At 42.1% G+C, this 19292-nt stretch overlaps 3 protein-coding genes across 3 annotated transcripts in view; 1 reads left to right on the top strand and 2 right to left on the bottom strand.

The window, feature by feature from the left end:
* Positions 1–6141, top strand: part of rabl3 (RAB, member of RAS oncogene family-like 3) — a 32313-nt gene extending 26172 nt beyond the window's left edge. The window contains exon 9 of the transcript XR_014569931.1: positions 6120–6141. The gene's annotated coding sequence lies outside the window, so the exon portion shown is untranslated. The remainder of the gene's footprint in view (positions 1–6119) is intronic.
* On the bottom strand, positions 2375–6914 carry LOC310866535 (granzyme B-like). Its single transcript, XM_083776176.1, has 6 exons — positions 6839–6914; positions 5457–5609; positions 4832–4968; positions 3939–4205; positions 2853–3001; positions 2375–2618 (listed from the first exon to the last, which is right to left on the bottom strand). Exons 1-6 carry the CDS (start codon positions 6885–6887, stop codon positions 2558–2560), a joined length of 816 nt encoding a protein of 271 aa, XP_083632302.1. The 5' UTR covers positions 6888–6914; the 3' UTR covers positions 2375–2557.
* A 1921-nt stretch (positions 6915–8835) lies between these two features.
* On the bottom strand, positions 8836–14673 carry LOC310867171 (UDP-glucuronosyltransferase-like). Its single transcript, XM_083777030.1, has 5 exons — positions 13769–14673; positions 11818–11949; positions 11270–11357; positions 10577–10796; positions 8836–9479 (listed from the first exon to the last, which is right to left on the bottom strand). Exons 1-5 carry the CDS (start codon positions 14615–14617, stop codon positions 9197–9199), a joined length of 1572 nt encoding a protein of 523 aa, XP_083633156.1. The 5' UTR covers positions 14618–14673; the 3' UTR covers positions 8836–9196.
* Positions 14674–19292: the final 4619 nt, after the last annotated feature.

The following is a 19292-nucleotide window of genomic DNA, read 5'->3' as shown; positions in this document are numbered from 1 at the left end:
AGAAGTATTTTATAAAAGGATAAAAAGAAAAAAACGATTGATATCAGGATATATAGACACATTTTGTACGTTATGCATTTCAAAACTGCAAAAATATGCTTATTCAATTTGATGACGTCATGTCATACAGAAGGCCCTGAAAACCTTGGAAGACAATCTTAGCCAATCAGGATGGAATATAGGTAAAAACACTAATCGGCCACTTATAACACCACCATGAGGCTGAGTAGAACATTTTCAAGTGGCATTTCGTCCTCGGCCTAGTGGGAATGTGCATGCAAAATTTCACGGAAATCACACATTTTGTTTGAAACGGAGCACTCCTGCGAACTTTGGAAGCCAATCTTAGCCAATCAGGATGGAGTCTGAAAAATCTGAAAGACCTGTTACGTTGAATGGCTATAGAGGGACTGTGTACCAATTTGTGTGATGTTTGGACAAAATCTGTAGGTGTACTGTCAAAATATTTTTGCAAAAAGCGGCCTCCTGGTGGTGCTATAACAGGCCAATGTGAAAACTTTGGGGCAGAGGTTCAGCTCTGGCATCCAGGGAGTGTGGCAGAGTGTGGCTGCGATCAAGCCAACGGTGCCAGAGATTAGCTGTCCACAGACGGACGGATGGACGGACGGACGGAGTGCATAACATACTCTCACCCCATGCCTTCGGCCTGGTGGAGACAATTATGATATAGAATAGATGATCAGTTTGACTGTCAGTGTTGTACCCTCCACAGGAAACTCTGAGGGTCGATGTTTGTTGTTCGAATGACTCATACAGAATACAAGGTAAAGAGAATTATCACACCTTTTCAGTGAAGTATGCTTGCAAGGAAACTGTGGCCATTGTTGCTGTGTGAAATGTTATTCTTGGCCTCAATGGCCTGTGTATTTCCTTAGGAGCGCCAGAGAACAGAATATTTTTTCCCCTCCCTCTATAGTTAACAGAGAAGAGCTATTTCACCCGAGAAGAGATCCCACCCAGTCAGCTAAGTTTTAATTGATCCTTTTTTGTCAGTACCATAGTGACAATAACACAACAGTGTTACCACAATCAAAACTCATATACATTACATCCGTTCCAAACTAGCGAGAGGTTTTAAACTTTGACTCACTGAACACTGTTGTAAACTCTAAGTACTGGACCCTCGTCTGGTTTGACAGACAGGTAGTGTGTGCCAGCTGGGTGGTGTGTGACAATCCGGTTGAAGTATACCTTGGTACGGCGGCGGCGGGCCCGGGAGAACAATAACGCGACACGAGACAGTATCAGCTAAAGGTTCACCAAGTTTATTACACATACAGGAACATATATAGAGCTGGATCCCAACTGACGTGACCACAAGATATCAGACATAATAACGTGCCTACTGCAGCAAGGCTGACCTTGCTGTCACCAAGATGTCTCTCGTAGCCTAACTATTAAAGTATGCTACAGTTCAGGCACTACACAATACATAACAAGTACACTGTGATACAATACATATCAAGTACACTGTGCTCTCACGTACACGTACACAGCCATGGGCGATCAGATTATAACAAACACTGTACTGCACCTTAATTACACCATATCTCACCTATTGTGTGGAGGTGTTGGGTAATACCTACAGAAGTAACCTTCAAGCAATTAACATAATGCAGAAAAAAGCAATAAGAACAGTAAACAATGTAGGATATCAAGAACACACCAATAAACTCTTTTTGAACTCCCATACATCAATTGATTTTAAAACTGCACAAATATTATATAAAGCTAGATATAAATTACTTCCAGACAACATCCAAAATAGGGATAGGGAATAGGTACGAGCTGAGAGGGGTACTAAACATCCAACAACCAAGTGTTAACACCACACTGAAAAGTATGTGTATTTCTGTTCGTGTGTGAAACTATGGAATGACTTGCCCCATATTATTAAAGAAAATAAAAATGTAATACAATTAAAATAAATAAAAAGCTCAAACATGCTATATTGGATAAATACAAAATCGAATGACTGAATCATTGATTGATTGGTCATTGATTGGTAATTTGTTAATAGGAACAAATGCTGGATTGTTATTAGGATCTATTTACAATACTCTATTTTTGTTTCATTGTGTTTGTTATTGTTTTTTTGTCTTTGAATGTCGTTTGAATGTGTCTATGTATGTATGTGTGTATGTACAGTACGTCTTCTTTTTTTCAAATTTCTCCTTGTTAATATAACTATGTAATAAGGATAGGATTAATAAGCTACTAGCTTCAGCGATCATGTTAAAAGATAATATATGATTTTTGTAATGTTTCAATGCTTTATTTCAAATGCTATTCGACTGCCAGAGGCTGTCTGTGTGTTAACAGTGAAAGATGGCTAGATGGATAGACTGTGTGGGGAAATATACTTATACATGTGATGAGTTCCTTCGAGTACAACTCTGTCTATACAATACACCAACTTTATTCCTTAGTTTTGCTGCTATAGGACATGGATTGCTTATTTTGTGTGTATAATATTCACATGATTTGACAAGATTTACAAAAAATAAATCCTAATCGTTTTTGTTGTTGTTGCTGTTTACAGTGTGTTGTATTGCTCTGTAGAAACTGTCAACCTCTTCCATGGCCTTATATCTTCTCTGTCGGGTGGAAACCACATTATCTCCAAAACTGTTTTCAGGATTAAAAATTCAAACACGGCAAAAGAAGCAGATCTACAAGCTCCAAACACGCCGCTTTGCCCTGCATTTCGAGCTTGCGGATCTGCTACATTTGATGCTTTTGTAGGGCGTTAAATTTACAAAAAAGTTAAAATAAATTATCGAGATAAGAGGTTTCTGCCCCGACAGCAACAATATGCAACACATCCTCACCCGTTCATCTCCGTTTTGATCCACTGGCTAAAGAAAGGGACTTTAATGAACACATGTGGGTAGAATGGGTCATCACATCTACCACCCGATGTAAAGGCAGATATACCATGTAGCTTGCCGGCACAGATGAGTGGACCACCTGAGTCTCCCTACAAGGAAAAAATAAAGAGACATCAATATTGTATCGAACTCTCTCTTTCCCAGGTATTTCGCCCCGGTGGGCGTGTATTTGAGGTTCAGTAAGCCTTGCTGATCCATGGAGATGCCTGATTTATTCTTAATGTGTTCGTGAGCACACGTTGTGGGTAGATGATCAGACACCCCCAGCATGCGGAGATGCAGGCTCTGAGAACATTCAGAAACTTGCAAGTGCCCCAAATAGTGTAGAAAACTCGCCAGAATGTGAAGATGAGTCGTCCCGCGGCGATTCTTCTTAACATTCTGGCGAGTTTTCTACACGTTTTGGCGAGTTGTCAAGATAACTCGGCAAAAAGGGTAAATGCGGCGAGTATTCTTGTTACCGATCCATGAGGCCCATAGGTGTGAGGCAGCTTGATGTACAAGTAAAGTACACCCCTTTGTCGATATGATGTACAACTACATGGTACTATAGTATGTCGCAGGGACTTACCCCCAATCCAACCCTTGATTTTGTAGGGTGGCACTGGGTTCCATTTTTCAGAGTCTGTGGTATGACCCGACCAGGAATCAAACACTCTAACAACAAGCCACCAAGCTGGTATTTGAGGTTAGGTTTAGGCATAATTTCTGTGAGGTTAGGGCTAGGCATAAATGGTCAATGGTAAATTGATATAGCGGCTTTACATATATTGTGAATTACATTCACGCATTCACACACGCATTCATACGCCGATGCCCGAGGAAACCATGCAAGGCACCACCCTGCACATCGGGAGCAATTACTGTAGGGTTCAGTCTTGCTCAAGGTTGCCATCAGGTCACTATTCCTGAGCCACTGCCGCCCCCCACAGGAGAGGAGTGAAGTGAAGTCCTTCAATGATGATGATGGCAGAATTTCTTAACACAATTTGTCTGATTCTTAACTTAACATTTCCGTTCCATTACCTGGCAGATTCCCGCCTTCTTTCCATCAGTGTGGGTACATATCATCTGGTCATTGGAGAAGTAGTCTTGCCACTTTTTCTTACATTCAGCACCGGCCTGCATCTTGACGGTGGTTTCTCTCAGTACGTCAGAGGGAGGGGCGTTAGTACTGGGGTCAGTTCGGCCCCAGCCAGCCACCAAGCACTTGGTGTTGGCGTGGATTTTCTCATTCCACTTGGGTAGTCCAATGGTCTTCACATTCTTGTTCAGTTTGGCATTTGACTTTAACTGCAAAAGAGGACAGAGCAGCTCTCAGATCAACTCTTTCTATGTGTGAAGTGAAGTCACAGAATTTATGTCACGTGATTTAGCAGAAATAAGTTGTTGTTCCGATGTTCCGCAGTATGTACAGTAAGCACAAGCAAACATCTCGCATTCTCTATTCAGAACATAATTGTACCTTACTCTATACTGCACTCTTGTGTTCAACTGCAAAAATCAGACCGAGGCTTCAAGTAGCTTATAAATAATAAATGTTCAGAACATATTGTACTATACTCTATACTGCACTTTTGTGGTAACAGCAAAATCACACTGAGGCTTAATTCAGCTTACTGTATAATAAATGTTAAGTATTGTACCTTACTCTATACTGCACTATTGTGGACAAACTGAGGCTTTAAGTAGCTTATAATAAATACCAAGATAATCTTACTTCAGTAATGCAAGTAAAAATGTGTGTGGCAGGCTGAGCAAGATTAGAGGTGCCATTGACTAACCACAAGGGGAATATGTACCAGAAATGCCAGTGTGTGTGTGGGTGGGGGATGTATAGCTACATCTGCCATTATAATAAAGGTATTCAGTTAGAACATTTGAAACCTTTTCCTCCTGAAAGACAGAGAAAGGATTACCTTCAGTAACATAATGTCATTTTTGAATTTGCCATCATATTTAGGATGTGGAAGGTACCCAGCCACTGAGATATTTTGTTGACTCTTCTCATCTTTGGTTATGTTGTGTGCTCCAAGTACTACCATCATGTCATCACTGAAATATAACCAAAATTAAGGTTAAATAGCCTTGATATACAGTATTACATTATTAATTGTATAAATGAATTATATTTAGGTTTTACCCTTAGTCTTTTGAATAACACACCATTTAGTTTTTAGTCGACTGAAATTGTTTAATCTTAGTTGACGAAATATCAAAATCTTAGTCTTTTAGTCTAGAAATTGATTAGTCTTCCGTCCAGGCGACACTGGGGACGGAACGGAACCGCACCACGGGTGGAGTGGAACGGAAGCAGATAAGTGGCTGCAGCCAGCAGAGAGTTTTTTTCCCTCTGAAGCTGCGTAACTCCCAAGGACACGGAAAAATAGAGCACTTGCCAATTCCGTCCCCAGTGTAGCCCGGCCCTTAGTCTACAGGTCATCTTAGCCAAACTAAATAGCAAAAGCTTAGTCTTTTTGTCTTAATCATAGTCAAAGTAAATTAACACTGGTTCTAAATAAGAAAAATAAACTCACATTTTGCAATCTTTTTTGCAATGTGCAGAGGTTAGAACAAAGTCTTTTCGAATGAGAATGCCTCCACAAACATGACCTCCACGGCATTGAAGTTCCACCATGTAGCGCCTGGAATGAGGCTTGGATTCCTTTCCTCCCACTATGCCGCTCTCAGAAGCCCCTTATATGAAAAACACAGAATAAGAATGTAAAACACATAACCTAGGACTGAATATTATATTTTTGTATATTTTTTATTTGAAAATCTTGTCAAATCATGCACATTATACACACAAAATAAGCAATCTGTACTATAAGAATATGATATGTAACAAACGGTATCATATCAGGGTCTGAATTTGGTTTGACCAGTACTATAGCAAAATAGGCCAGCCGATGAACAAGGTCACAATGTGCCGTGGCACGTTGGGACTGTAAATGTGCTAATCCGAATGTTAGTCACATATATATATGGACGCTAAGGTTCAAGTGGTTAACCGTTAATCAAATGCATACATGAGTCTGTCTGAACAACCTTTTGAGTCTTGACTCACTGAAACAGACAGTGAAATAGAAAATGGAACTTAAATTTGATGTTTTATCAGGCTCAGGTTTCAAGCTCATAGATCTGCTACTTTTGATGCTATGGCGCTATGATCACGTAGGGCGTTAATTTAGGGGGGGGGGGGAGACATCAAAAGTTATAATATGGAGACAATAGGTTTCTGCCCTACAACAATTAAGGTTAAATAATAGGGGGGGGGGGGTATACATGCAACAGATCTGCAGGCGGAACCGGAAATGGAAAGTTGTGGTTGTTGTAGCTGCAGATACTAACCATGGCATGCCCCTAAGATTGCAATAACAGGATAAGGTTTTGTAACAGTTGCGATTCAGTTACCACAGAAATGCCACTGCTGCCACTGCCAATAATACAAATCTTAAGTGATTCCAGAGTAAAATACAACAAGTTGCAAAAGCCTGAGTGATCATGTGGCTGTACGGTAACTAGGTGGCGTCTGTCACAGGTTCATGTCTGGAAACTTAAGGTTGCGGTACATATGTAGATAATAAGGCAGTATTAGTTATTAAGTTTTATTATTAAGTAGTCTACGCTCTTCCTGCCCGTGAAGGCATTTTGATTGGCCTCCAAATTAATCAATACAATGAAGAATACAATTATAATTTGTATAGAATATAACAAAAAAGATCTTATACCAGTATCTTTAATTACATACAATTAATTGAATCACGCTAAATTATTTCATAGCCTCAGTCATAGAGGGTCAATATCAAGGTTGAACAATATTTTCCATTATATTCAATGATTCAACTGAGATAATTGTCTTTTTACATTTGAATGAAACTTTGAAAAATAACTAGAAAGCCAATAAAAAGAATTTATCTTACCAGTGAAGGACAGCAGCTGAAGCACAGCTATGATGTAGAGGAGCATCATTGTATGTGAACAGTTTGAGCTGGTTTTGGTGATCTGCCAACAGGAGTTCTATACCCAAGAAACTGCAAGAAACTGCATCAGCTCAACATCCCCCCACTTCTCATACACTGGACTCACAGCTTCCTGAGCAATAGACCACAAACAGTTAAAGTAGGTACATCATTTTCATCAACTGCCATCACCAACACAGGGGCCCCTCAAGGCTGTGTCCTCAGCCCCTTCCTCTACACTCTGTACACAAATGACTGTATTAGCCCCTCACCCACTAACATCACATACTTTAAATACTCTGATGACACTGCCATTCTCGGACTGCTCCATGACAATAACTCTATTACGGTCTATCAGAATACCATTTCTCATTTCACACAGTGGTGCACTGACAACTATCTAGAGTTGAATGTGGTCAAAACAAAAGAACTGGTCATTGAAACAACAACCCACACTGGACTTAACCCACTCCTCATTAATGGTAAAACAATAGAACAGGTAGACAGCTTCACATATCTTGGACTCACACTGGACAATAGACTTAGGTTTGATCAACACATTACATCAATCCAGTCACGCTTTCAGCAAAGACTCCATGTAATCCGTAAATTAAGATCACTATCTGTTGCTCCTCATCTTTTGCTATTACTGTACAAAAGCATTATTCAACCCGTTCTGTTGTACTGTTCTGCATGTTTCTACACCATACTGTCCATGCCTAACAGGAACAAACTTTTCAGTATCACCCGTATTGCTTCCAAAATCATTGGACTTCCTACACCCACACTTTCTGATATGAACAATAACGCCATCACATATAGCACTCTCGATATCAAATGACACTGATCATCCTCTGTATCGTTTCTTTAACCTCATGCCATCTGGACAAAGATACAGGACCTTGCCATGGAAAAAGGTCTGTTTTAGTAGGAGTTTTGTCCCCTCAGCCATCGCGGCATTAAACAAACTGCCCCGCCGATAGGATGGTTCTGTACACAGTGGGGAACTCATGTTTTGTTTTTTGTTTTGTTTTTTGTCTTGGTGCTATGTGCTCTGTGTTGTTTTTGATGTGGGTGTTGAACTGTTGAACAGATTGTGAAGACAAATATCCTTCGGGACAATAAAGATTATTATTATTACCCATAGAGTTATATACACTCCAAACCTCCACAGGAAACCGAGGGTCCAAGTTTGTTGTTCACATGACTCATGCAGAGATGAGGTGAGGGGGAATTATCACACCTTTACACTGAAGCGCGTCTGTATAGAAACGACTCCGTAGTCTGTGGTCATCCTGTTATTCATGCGCATGCATGGATTAAAGCTAAATAAAATCTGCCATTTGTGAAACCGTAAGAACGCCTCCACACACTAGCGCTGTTTCATAAACAATTATCACAATATTTAGAATTATGTTTTTGTAGCCATACAGCCAACCAGAAAAATTGCAGATTGATGCGGCCATACCAGCCCTGACAAAAAAAGAATACTAGAATAGTCATTTTGTATTTTCAAACACAATGCCAAGGCGCCAGAGGGTTACCTTTGCTTTCATGAAATATTTGAGATGCTTAGGGTTTTCTGGAAGATTGAACATGATTCCATTCGGCACATCAAATACTCTTTATTCTTAAAAAAAAACTAATAATAACCAGAGTTAAATTAACTCAGAATTTTGGTTTTACTGGAAAACCCTCAATACCAAGGTAGGTTTTTAGCGCTGGCATATTTCAGGATATTTCTGCTTGATGGACAGAAGATTGAAAATGACAGGAATAAGAGGGAAGAGGATGCACCTTTAACATGTACCGTATGGTGTTTTTGAACCCATGACAAAGCAAGCAGGTTGGTCATGTGTACGGTATGTGCAGTATTGCCAGATTTTGTGAGAAATCAGAAACCAGGTCAATGAAAACAATTGTAAAAAAATAACTTTATTTTTCAACCAAAAGCCTTAGACGCAGTGCAAGTGATATTTTTTGGTTAAAACAAAAAGATTTTTGTTAAAAGTTTAAATCACTATGTTGCTATAGAGTGTTTGTTCAGTAACAGAGGTCTCCCCTCCCTGCACGCGGAAGCTTGGCAAGCTTCTTTGTGCGTCACTGAAGTTTGCCTCCCCAGAGCCGAAGGAGGCGCGCGTGCTCGCGCACGCACGCACACACGCACACACGCACGTTTTGCATCGTTTTCATAGCACAGTCGCTTTCTTTTTTACATCTCAGTGCGTCCAGTAATTATTCCTTCGACCTCACCATTCACCTCATTAGTGTAGTAGTTTATAAACGGCGTAATCAACAGCGCCGCGCTGCAAAGCGCTACTACTCCTTCTTCCTCTTTGCGGTCACCTTGGCGTAACACTTGCGGCCGCAGAACAAGCAGCATTTCAGCGTCACCAGCATAACTGTGACGGCGATGACGATGAGGAGGCCGATGACGTCCAGGCTGTGGTACTGGATCCAGTTGAGGTGATGCGCCCCCGGCTTCAGGTGCTCGGCGCCGTTATGCCTCATGACGAACTCGGTCCAGAACACAGCCAGGTCCAGGGGCTCCACGGGCCGGTCCAAATGGATCGAAGACAGCGTATCCATCCTCTCTTGATAACTGTGGGCAGTCAGAGACAGATGTATATTGTTATCAGGGCAGAAACCTCCTATCGCTATATTCTAACTTTCCCAGTAAATGAATGCCCTTGATCATACTACAGCGTCACACAAAAGTATCAAAAGTAGATCTGCAAGCTCGCATGTGGCAACATTTGTTACCACATGCAGCTGAGACAACTTGCCAACCGTTTGTGGAGGGTACCAAAACACAACTTACCATACGGTTAATTCATTTGTTGTTTTTTCATCACATTAATGTTGGCTACCAACATAATAAAAAAATGTCGCTCCTATGCCACCAAAATGTGGAACGCCCTACCAACAGCCATTAAGACATGCGAATCCATTGTCTCCTTCAAAACCGCTCTCAAAGGGCACCTAAGAATGGCTGCAATTCGAAACTGCCCCCGTAAAATCTGAAGTCCCCCCCCCGCCCCCTTTCCCCCTTACTGTATGTTTCTTTTCCCTTTTTATCTCCTTTCCTGTTTATAATATAGTGTATATTTGTACGTCTCTAAGGGTGCGCTCGGAAATGCGCACTGGAAATGTGGTCAGTTTGTTGAGTGTGGTGGGCGGTGACGTCACAGAGTGCGTTCAGTCAGTGTGCCTTATTTACGAACGACCACAGCTGTGAGGCATTCACACCGGACAACCCCAGCTTCAGGTTAGGGTCGCTCAGACCACAGCTGTGAGGCATTCACACCGGACAACCCCAGCTTCAGGTTAGGGTCGCTCAGTGCAGGCACACGGCACACCCGGTGCGCAGCACACTGGATTTTCGAACGACAACGCACCGAGTGCACTGACTAAACGAACGACAAGAGAGCACACCAGTGCGTTCAGGTTGCATTTCCGAACGCACCCTTTATGTTCTGATGAACTGAAAATCGTGGACCCTGTTATAAGCAAGTGTAATACTTTATCAGTGTGTCATCCACAGTAACAGTCTTTGTATAGAGTTGTGCTTTCATGTGAAATGTACCCATTCTGCAAAATGTTAATAAATACTTCAATCAATCAGACATCATAATTATGAGTGTTAAATCTGGGTTAAATTAACCCTCAGGATTTCACTGAGTAGTGCTGCTTTCGTACCCTTTGTCACCGATGACCTTGTTGATCACGGCCACCAGTTCTTCAGAGGTCACGTCGACCGGGCTGATCCTCTCGGCCACGCCATGAGACACCATGCGGTGCACGTTGTCCGGCTGATCCCCGAATAGTGGCATCATCACCATGGGAACGGCGTTGCAGATGCCCTCGTAGATGCCATGCGTCCCTCCGTGAGTTATGAAGGCTTTGGCCTTGGGATGACCTGAGGAGTAGACCATAGATACACAAACGCACACACACTCAATGTCATATTGTCCATGTCTAACAAAAACGATTAATTACCCATATTGCCTCTAAGTTGTTTGGACTTCCCACACCCACACTTTCTGATGTGATATTAACAAAACGGCCATCACATGTGACCATCCCTTACATCTTCACTTTAGACTCATGCCCATCTGGATGATACAGATATAAATTGGGAAAATTCATTTAGTAGGAGTTTTGTTCGGTCAGCCATTGTGGCATTAAACAAACTGCCTCGTTGATAGGATGGTTTGTGTGTATTTTGGAGACTTCATGTATTCTTTGTGCAAAATTTGTGCAACAATAGTACATCTAAAGATTGACTATTTTCACTATAATTTGTGCGAAAAAGTATATTGGGCTTAAGTGGTTAAAGCTCAAAATAGTAATAGAGGTTTCTACACATGCACAGGAACTTGCATACTGTACCTAGAAGGTCATTTTGAGGTAGCCACTTCATTAGTTTGACGTTTTTAGGTGCATCTTCAGGTACAACACCAGTGTATCTCCATAAAACCTGAAACATCAACAGCACCTTTTCATGTGGACCCCCAAACTGGACCCCAATTTGAGAACCTGAGATCATGTAGTGTTTGGCCTTGTATCTTTTTTCTTTCTTTCTTTTCATGGCCAAGTTAAGGATCAAAGTTCTATGTCTCAGTTAGGAAGGATTAGTGCTTAAGTCTACAGGATATGCAGAATGGACAAATCTTTCACAGCTTAGGCAGGAAAGATTGAATAAAGATTTATGAAAATGATCAGCTTTGTAAAATAAACAATTTGTGTTTCTTGTTTTAGTGTTGGCAAGACACTTAATCCATATCCAAAGCACTTTACATAGATTGTGCATTACATTCAATTTACGAAAAAACAGAAAAGATTAATTAATATGGAGATAGGTGGTTTCTGCCCGACAGCATATAACAGTATAACACAATACAAAATACCGGCCTTAGTGGGATCCTATCTTCGCTTACCCTTTGAGGAATTTGTCTGAAGGCATCAAAGAACACTTTTGCCTTCTCCGCAGGCATTGTGGATACCATGGAGCCCAGAGTAAAGACAATAAAACCATCCTCTCCTGAGCCCTCTACAAATTCCTCAACGTCCTGCAGGGAGATGAAATTAAATTAAATGAGACCATTATTCTCGAGAGCCATACTGCACATAATACATGTATAGAATGATTTATAAAATTCTATGGCAGTTTACTAGTTATGTTAAAAAATATATAACAATACACACATATATAAAGCCGAATTTTAAGGACAAGTCATATGGGATACTGGTGTTGACATGACTCTACTTCAATCTTGGTGTCTTTTTTTAGAGATACTTACATTGTGAATAGGCTGAGTAGTTGAAGTGCATATTTGATTCATTAAACATAGGCTGAGTATTTGAAGTACATACTTGATTCATTAAACATAGGCTGAGTATTTTAATCCCTATTTTGTGCATGACGTTATAGGTGAAATAATTAAATTAAAATATAACGTTTTTGAAAAGGTTTGAGAAATGTTAAACATGGGGCTTAAGTGTTTAATTTGTAGGATAGGCCTACGTGCAACTACTTGCAAACAGAACAAGGCTCCCAAAGTTCCTCTGTTTAACAATGGCCAGAGTCCAAGGGACTGCCTTTTCCTGGTTCAAATTTCACAGGCTGCACTGTGAGTGTTTCCAGAGGACAAGTCACAAGAGCAGTGGAAGCAACACCCACATTCACGTTGTTATCACACTGCAAGCTAACTCCCAGTATACACACATCCGTGCACACACACACACACACACACACACACACACACACACACACACACAGCTGCATCCGCCCTGATAATCATTTAAACATGGCATTTTGCCCTCGTGAAAAGTTTCCAATGCAAAGTTGGTTACGGAACATCGAGTAAGGATGCATAATGATCTCTTGACTACAATATTCAGGGTCTAGACTCTAGAGGCTCTTTTAGGGCATTATTCTCCACTAGAGCACTAAAAGAGAAGAATTGCAGAGTGCCAATGTCCTTTTTGGTGTGCTCCCTATATGAGTAGTACATATTGTAGTATCAGTACATATTGTACAGATAGATATTTAGTTGTGTGTGTGCGCAGCCACGCACACACATGTTTTTAAGGCAAGTCGCAAGAGCAGTGGAAGCAACACACGGAAGCAACACCCACATTCACGTTGTTATGACACTACAACAGGGTTCCCCAATTAATTTTCCTCAAGGGCCCTATTTTGACTAGGGTACCAGGCTGGGTGCCGAGTCCGCGCGCAGAAAAATGTATTAAGCTTAGATAGATTTAGAACAGTGGTTCTCAAACAGTGGTCCGGGGACAACCAGTGGTCCTTGAGGGAGTTCCAGGTGGTCCCCAGCTAAATGATGGAGAGTTGGTAACCAAATGGACCCTTATAGATCCTTAACTCTTGAGTGTAAATTTATTCATTTTCAGGGCAAGACCCCATTTGAAAAGATATGGCAGGGCTCTAGCAGTGATTCTCATCATTTTAATTTGAAGGATGACCAGTTTTGACATGGTTCCATGTACACTCTCTGAGATTACCGTACTGTCATTATGGTAATCATTCTTCCAAGGGCCACAAGGGGGTTTCACAACAAATACACCATTTGGTGAAGTTAGCTGGTGAATATTTTCCGCCACTAGAAACTTGACAGTTTTAGGGGATCGTTTATGCCTGAATTTGTAGTATGGAGCACACACATGGTTTTATCACTCAAGCCGTCTCTCATCGTAAGACAGTGTTGCATGGCAAACTCGATCTACAAGCTCACGAGTCAAAATTTGCCGCGTTGTAAGCTTATAGATCTTTTTCACAGATTTTCTTTCTTCACAATTTCTTCATCTATAATGCCATACACTACACATACACCAGGTTCTAAGAGCACAGGCTCTTTACACACTCACAGCAGGCAGGGGAGCCCTCCCTCCACAGTTGATGCCACCGATATGGACCATGTTTGGCATGATGGGTTTGGGCCATTCGAAGGTGAAGTCGTACCTGAGCAGCCAGATCGCGCCATGACCCAATACGTCCTTGTAGGTCATGCCATTGCCCAAATACCTGCCGGTCAGCTCATCGAAACTTGCGTACATGATGCGGCACAGGATGGACTCCACCATGTACATGAAAAAGTTCTTGACTCTTTGCAGAAAGTTCATCTTGTCTGTGTTTCCCGAGTGATTGATGGGGATGTAGGAAGGTGGAGAGGGGCACTGGGTGGCCATTCCGTCCAGGCCACAGGGGAGTCCGCGCAGGAAATAGACTGCCGGGATTTCGAATGTCTCTGCCAGGATGGGGCCGCAGGGGAGAAACGGATCGGTGAGCACTAGGTCGTAGTTTGCTCCCCGCAGTTCGTCCATGAGCGGCTGGTTGTACAGCAAGCTCTCGCAGCCTGTCACCTGAAGGCTGGTGAAGTTCATTAAAAGCTGCAAGTCGACAAACACGTCCACTGACTCCAGCGGGTTCAGGTTCTTGAGGGTGTTGTCCAGGTCGGCCTTGGTGAACGGCACCGGGAAGGTCTCGGTCCTGTAGTTGGTCGAACCCCCAATAAGCAAGCTGGTCTCAGGCACCAGGACCAGCACCTCGTGGTCCCTTTCGGCCAGCTCCTTCACCAGCAATTTCATGCTGAGCCAGCTGCTCCCGTCCACAGGCATAACCAGCACCTTGCCCCCCTGAACGGGCCCCGGAGCGAAGCAGCAGCACAGCCAGGCCAGAAGGCCCAAGGCAGGAGGAAACCACACTGTTCTGCCCATTCCTTCTATTGACTCTGCAGACTGACTCTGCACTCAGTGTACTGTATGAGCCTGAGCCTGCCTGCTCTGGTGGTTGTTGTGAGAGGGAAGATCTACTAGGAGGGTGTTGTTGAGAGGGGGCTGAGCAACAGCATGCGCGCGCATACCGGAAGCACAAGAACCCTGCCTCTCATAAGATGCAATGGAAAAGTTCTAACTGCATTAGGATTTTTATTGTGATCTCGTTGAGCTTGTATATCAGCTGTTCTCTGTGTGCAATACTGTTGCGCTTTGAAGTATAAATGTCTCCTCACTAGCCAACACACAAGAGGATGAATGGACTGAAACCAGTTTAAAGTTCAGCCGTTAGAGATTGGGTCCAGTTAATCATTAGTTAGTTAGTTAGTTTCTAGCCTCGGAAACCCAGACGTTTTTATTTCCAGGGAGAGAAAAAAAAAGTCTGGGTCCGAGTCCACTTAAATTCGGCATAGAGTAGTGCAAATGTCGATCACTCTCTGCTGATTTCTGATCGTCTGCACCTTTGTTAAATTGACGCACACACACACACACACACACACACACACACACACACACACACGTACACACACACTCCTCTCTCTCTCTGTCGCTCCAACAAATTAGTCTCATGTCGCACAGCTGCGTTTAGATTCTCCCGGCGGATTCTGCCGGGAGCTGTCTATGCCATAGAAAGCATAGGTGGACCCCAGGCTAGTTAGTTTCCAGCTTTTAGTGTGTGTGCACAAAATTTGTCCTACACAAACATTAAATCCCATTGACAATGAATGGATTATGGACAATTTTGAGTGTTCGTGTGAACACAAACATTGCATAACACAAACATTGAAGACTACGGTGAGGACGCAAATTCTGATTGGCCGGAATAAGAATTAAAGCCATTCACTAAATTTCCATTTCCATGACACCTGCACTGCTCCTTTTTCTCTGTGTGTTGCGTGAGTGGAAATACCGGTATGATATGAAGCTCATTGTAAATCCTGCAAGTCATGGTGGCCACGCATGCCATTTCATGCACAATCTGGCATTTATCTCTGGTCCCTCCCCTCCCAGTCGCTACCACATACACATACATGTGCCCTCTTACCCAAATGCGCACTCTATTTGTCCCTCACTCTCTTCTTTCTCACGCAAACACGCAAACACCTACACCCTCATCAAAAGCATTCAAGTGGCGTGCAAAGACAGCCTCAGATTTACGACATCCTTCGATGAAGGATTACATATGCACTTTAAGCAAAGCCCTACACCACTAATTAAATAATGAATAGGAAAGCTGAAAGCATCTCAAAACAGTATTGATACTGTAGTAGTGCAGGGGGTCGGCAAGTAAGTTTGTTAAGTCACCAGATAGTGGGCCAGAGCTCAAATGGTTATTTAAGAACTGAAACTTGCAGCAGACCATAAATAATAATAAAGATTTGTTGTATACTGTAGCTGCAAACTGTAATCAAATGATAACAGGTAATATAAATGCTTCATAATCATTTTTGTGCAGGCCACATTCTTGAATGTTGCACTTTCAAAAAAGTTTAGTTAATTGAAAACGTTGCATTTTTGCCTTAATAAAGTAAGTCTCTTGTGGAGCTATAGAAACAAGTGCAGATGTTTCTCCTTCCTCTTTGATGTTTACCTTGATGCCTTGAAATCCAGCACCTGGCCTTAATACAGGCAAGAGATGTGCACACAATCTTCTCTGTGAACAATTACATCTCCTGACATAATGTACCTGTCGGACTATAACAAAGTCACATATACAGTATACTGTAATAACTGTATGCATCACTATTCTATTTAACCATCATCATCACTATTTAATATCAATGGTCTTTTGTCAGGTGTGTGCTGTGAACAAAAAGTGTAACTCAACCTTCTTTCAGCCTTCTTCTTTTCATTACCAAATGTAACCAGACATGCAAGGTAAGAATGAAAAATCAGACCCGTCTGAAGTGCGTGGTGCAACAGTGACACTTGGTGGTCAAAAAAGGCTATTGTGTGCTAGTGTACTCTGGTAGTCTGTTTTGTACTGTTACAATAAAACTCAGCTTCCCATCATGCATCTGTGGCTAGTGTGAAGCTCAACAGTGCCACTTTGTCACCTGTTGGTACCCTAACCATACAGACATAGATAGGGACAGACATTGCTGGTCATTGTAGAGGCTGCACAAAAATACAAGGAACAAGGAGAAGGAACACTGAAAAATGATACTCTGGGAAATGCCCAGGTTCAAAAACTTTAATGTAAAAAAGTCCCATACTGCGTTGGGAGGGCAGAAATAGCAGATCCATAAGTTCAAGACGTGTTGCAACGCAACGTGTTGCAAGACCCTACCTACACCCAACTGACCATCCCTGCTCCACGCCCAACAGATTGGAAGAGCACTATACAGACGTGTGCAGAAAACAAGACCTTCGCCCCTTCGGGCTTGGCCCCTAATAATAATAGTAATAATAATAATGCCATATACATTGTATGTCTCATTCAAAATCAGTGAATGTCTTCTAAATCCTAACAGTTTTTTGTGTCTCAAACTTTTTCATGTCAAGACCCTCATTTCAAAATATGTTGTTCCACAGACCCAAAATATACATAGCTTATATTTGAAGATTTGCACAAATTCTCACAATTTTCAAAAATAGCAGATCTACAATAGCCTGTAATTTTTGAATAGCCAAAGTATATAATGTTGTTAAAGTGGTTAAAAATGATTGTGATGCTCCCCACTCCACTCCTCAGCAAAAGTAATATTAACTACTTTCGGGGGACCATGGGGACCCCAAGGACCCAAGGATTCCTTCCCTTAAAAGTATACAACATACTTTTACTACAACATCAACTTGTTCCTGTTCGCAGATGACTCAGCACTGCTGGTCTTGGACAGGAATAAACTGCAGGTTGAAAAGGCCCTCAGTTCTGAGCTCGGTATAGAATCTGCACCTATCTTAACTATCTTTACACCTGGGATAAACGGAATCCATTCTCTTTGGATCAAATAGTAATCTCAGCAAGGCAGATGGCTTCTTGGTTAGAGTGGGTGACAGTATTATCACACGGAAAGATGAAATTACCTACATAGGTTCCAACCTGGAGGCAAATCTTTCCGGTGATAAAATGGCCACCAAAGTAATCAAAAAAGTCAACCAAAGAACAAGATTCCTGTACAGGTTCTCATCACTGGTCAACAAAAACACCTTGAAGACCCTAACAGGAGCCCTCGTACAAGGCTTCTTCGACTATGCACCTCTTGATACCACAGCACCTCAAAGGCCCTTAAAACAATGGCTCCAGACTTCCCAAAACAAACTGGTCAGGCTACTACTTGGCCTCACTCCCCAAACCCACCTCACCCCTGCCCACTTGACAGGCTGGAAGGGCTTAGGGTTCACAATAGCCCCTCTCGGAACCCTCCATAAAGCTTTTCTGAAATTTGGATGTCACTTTATGTAGGGTGTGCGTATCTATATTTTCGTATGGGAATTTTGGAACGCGGACATAAATATGCTCGGTAACATCGTATCTGCGCCGTTTGACGGCCTGTTTTCCTTTGAGGGCTTCTGAATCTGTGAACTATAAGTACCTATACATACCGCTGCGAATATCTCCTGTGGCGCGGAAGCCGTTAAGTATTTTTAATCTTTGTTTGACCGATTTGGTCGCTTTGATTCTTCTTGTTTATTGACATCCAATTGTACCGCCTCCCGATGTGCGGTGGCTTGTGCCAGCTATGTCCCTGCCTCTGATCTGCTCTGTCATAGCTATAGCGCCACTAGCTAGCCAGATAGGCGGTACAATGAGGTGTCAATAAACAAGGAAGGAAAAGAAGAATCAAAGCGACCAAATCGGTCAAACAAAGATAAAAAATACTTAACGGCTTCCGCGCCACAGGAGATATTCGCAGCGGTATTTATAGGTACTTATAGTTCACAGATTCAGAAGCCCTCAAAGGAAAAGAAGCCGTCAAAAAGCGCAGAAGGAAGTTTCCGAAGTTGTTTATGTGTATTTATGTGTGCGTACCCGGTGGCAGGGTGGAGCTGGAACAGGACCCCATGCTATCTGGGTCGTCAAAAATGTCAGAAACTTCAGTAGCATTGGGTTCTGCTTGTAGGGCTAGCTTCACAACAGAGTAGGCCTACATCTTGCAATGGGTCTGGTCCACAAGATTCGAAACACCACCAAGATGCCCATGTACCTTTCTAAATACTTCGTTAATGTCAACAAAGTCCACACCCACAACACCAGAGGGAGTTCAACAAACCATGTGCAACCCTCTGGTCCATAGCTCTAATGCCGTCCCATTTAGAGCTATGTTGCATTTCCTCAACAAAATTAAGAAAATTGTTGCAAAAAACTAACAAACAAAAAAACATGTTTATATTACTCCTAAACATTTTGCCAAACATCTCACACAGTCCTATCCTCCTGGTGGAGACCTGTGCCCAGTAGGGCACTTTTTCTAGTTGTAGCCTACATGTTATGATGAATTGAACATGATGGTGGACCCTCTTGTAAACAAGTGTAGTGCTTTATTGGGTCGTCCACTCACTGTTAACAGTTTTTGTATTGAGTTGTGCTTGAAATTGCACTGTAATTCTGCAAACTGTTAATAAATACTTCAATCAATCAATCAAAACCGCCAACACAGAAACAAAAACAATCAAC

Source organism: Protomyctophum parallelum, assembly GCF_964188405.1.
Source record: "Protomyctophum parallelum genome assembly, chromosome: 11".
In the NCBI taxonomy this organism is placed as follows: Eukaryota; Metazoa; Chordata; class Actinopteri; order Myctophiformes; family Myctophidae; genus Protomyctophum; species Protomyctophum parallelum.
This window is presented reverse-complemented; position numbering and strand designations above follow the sequence as displayed.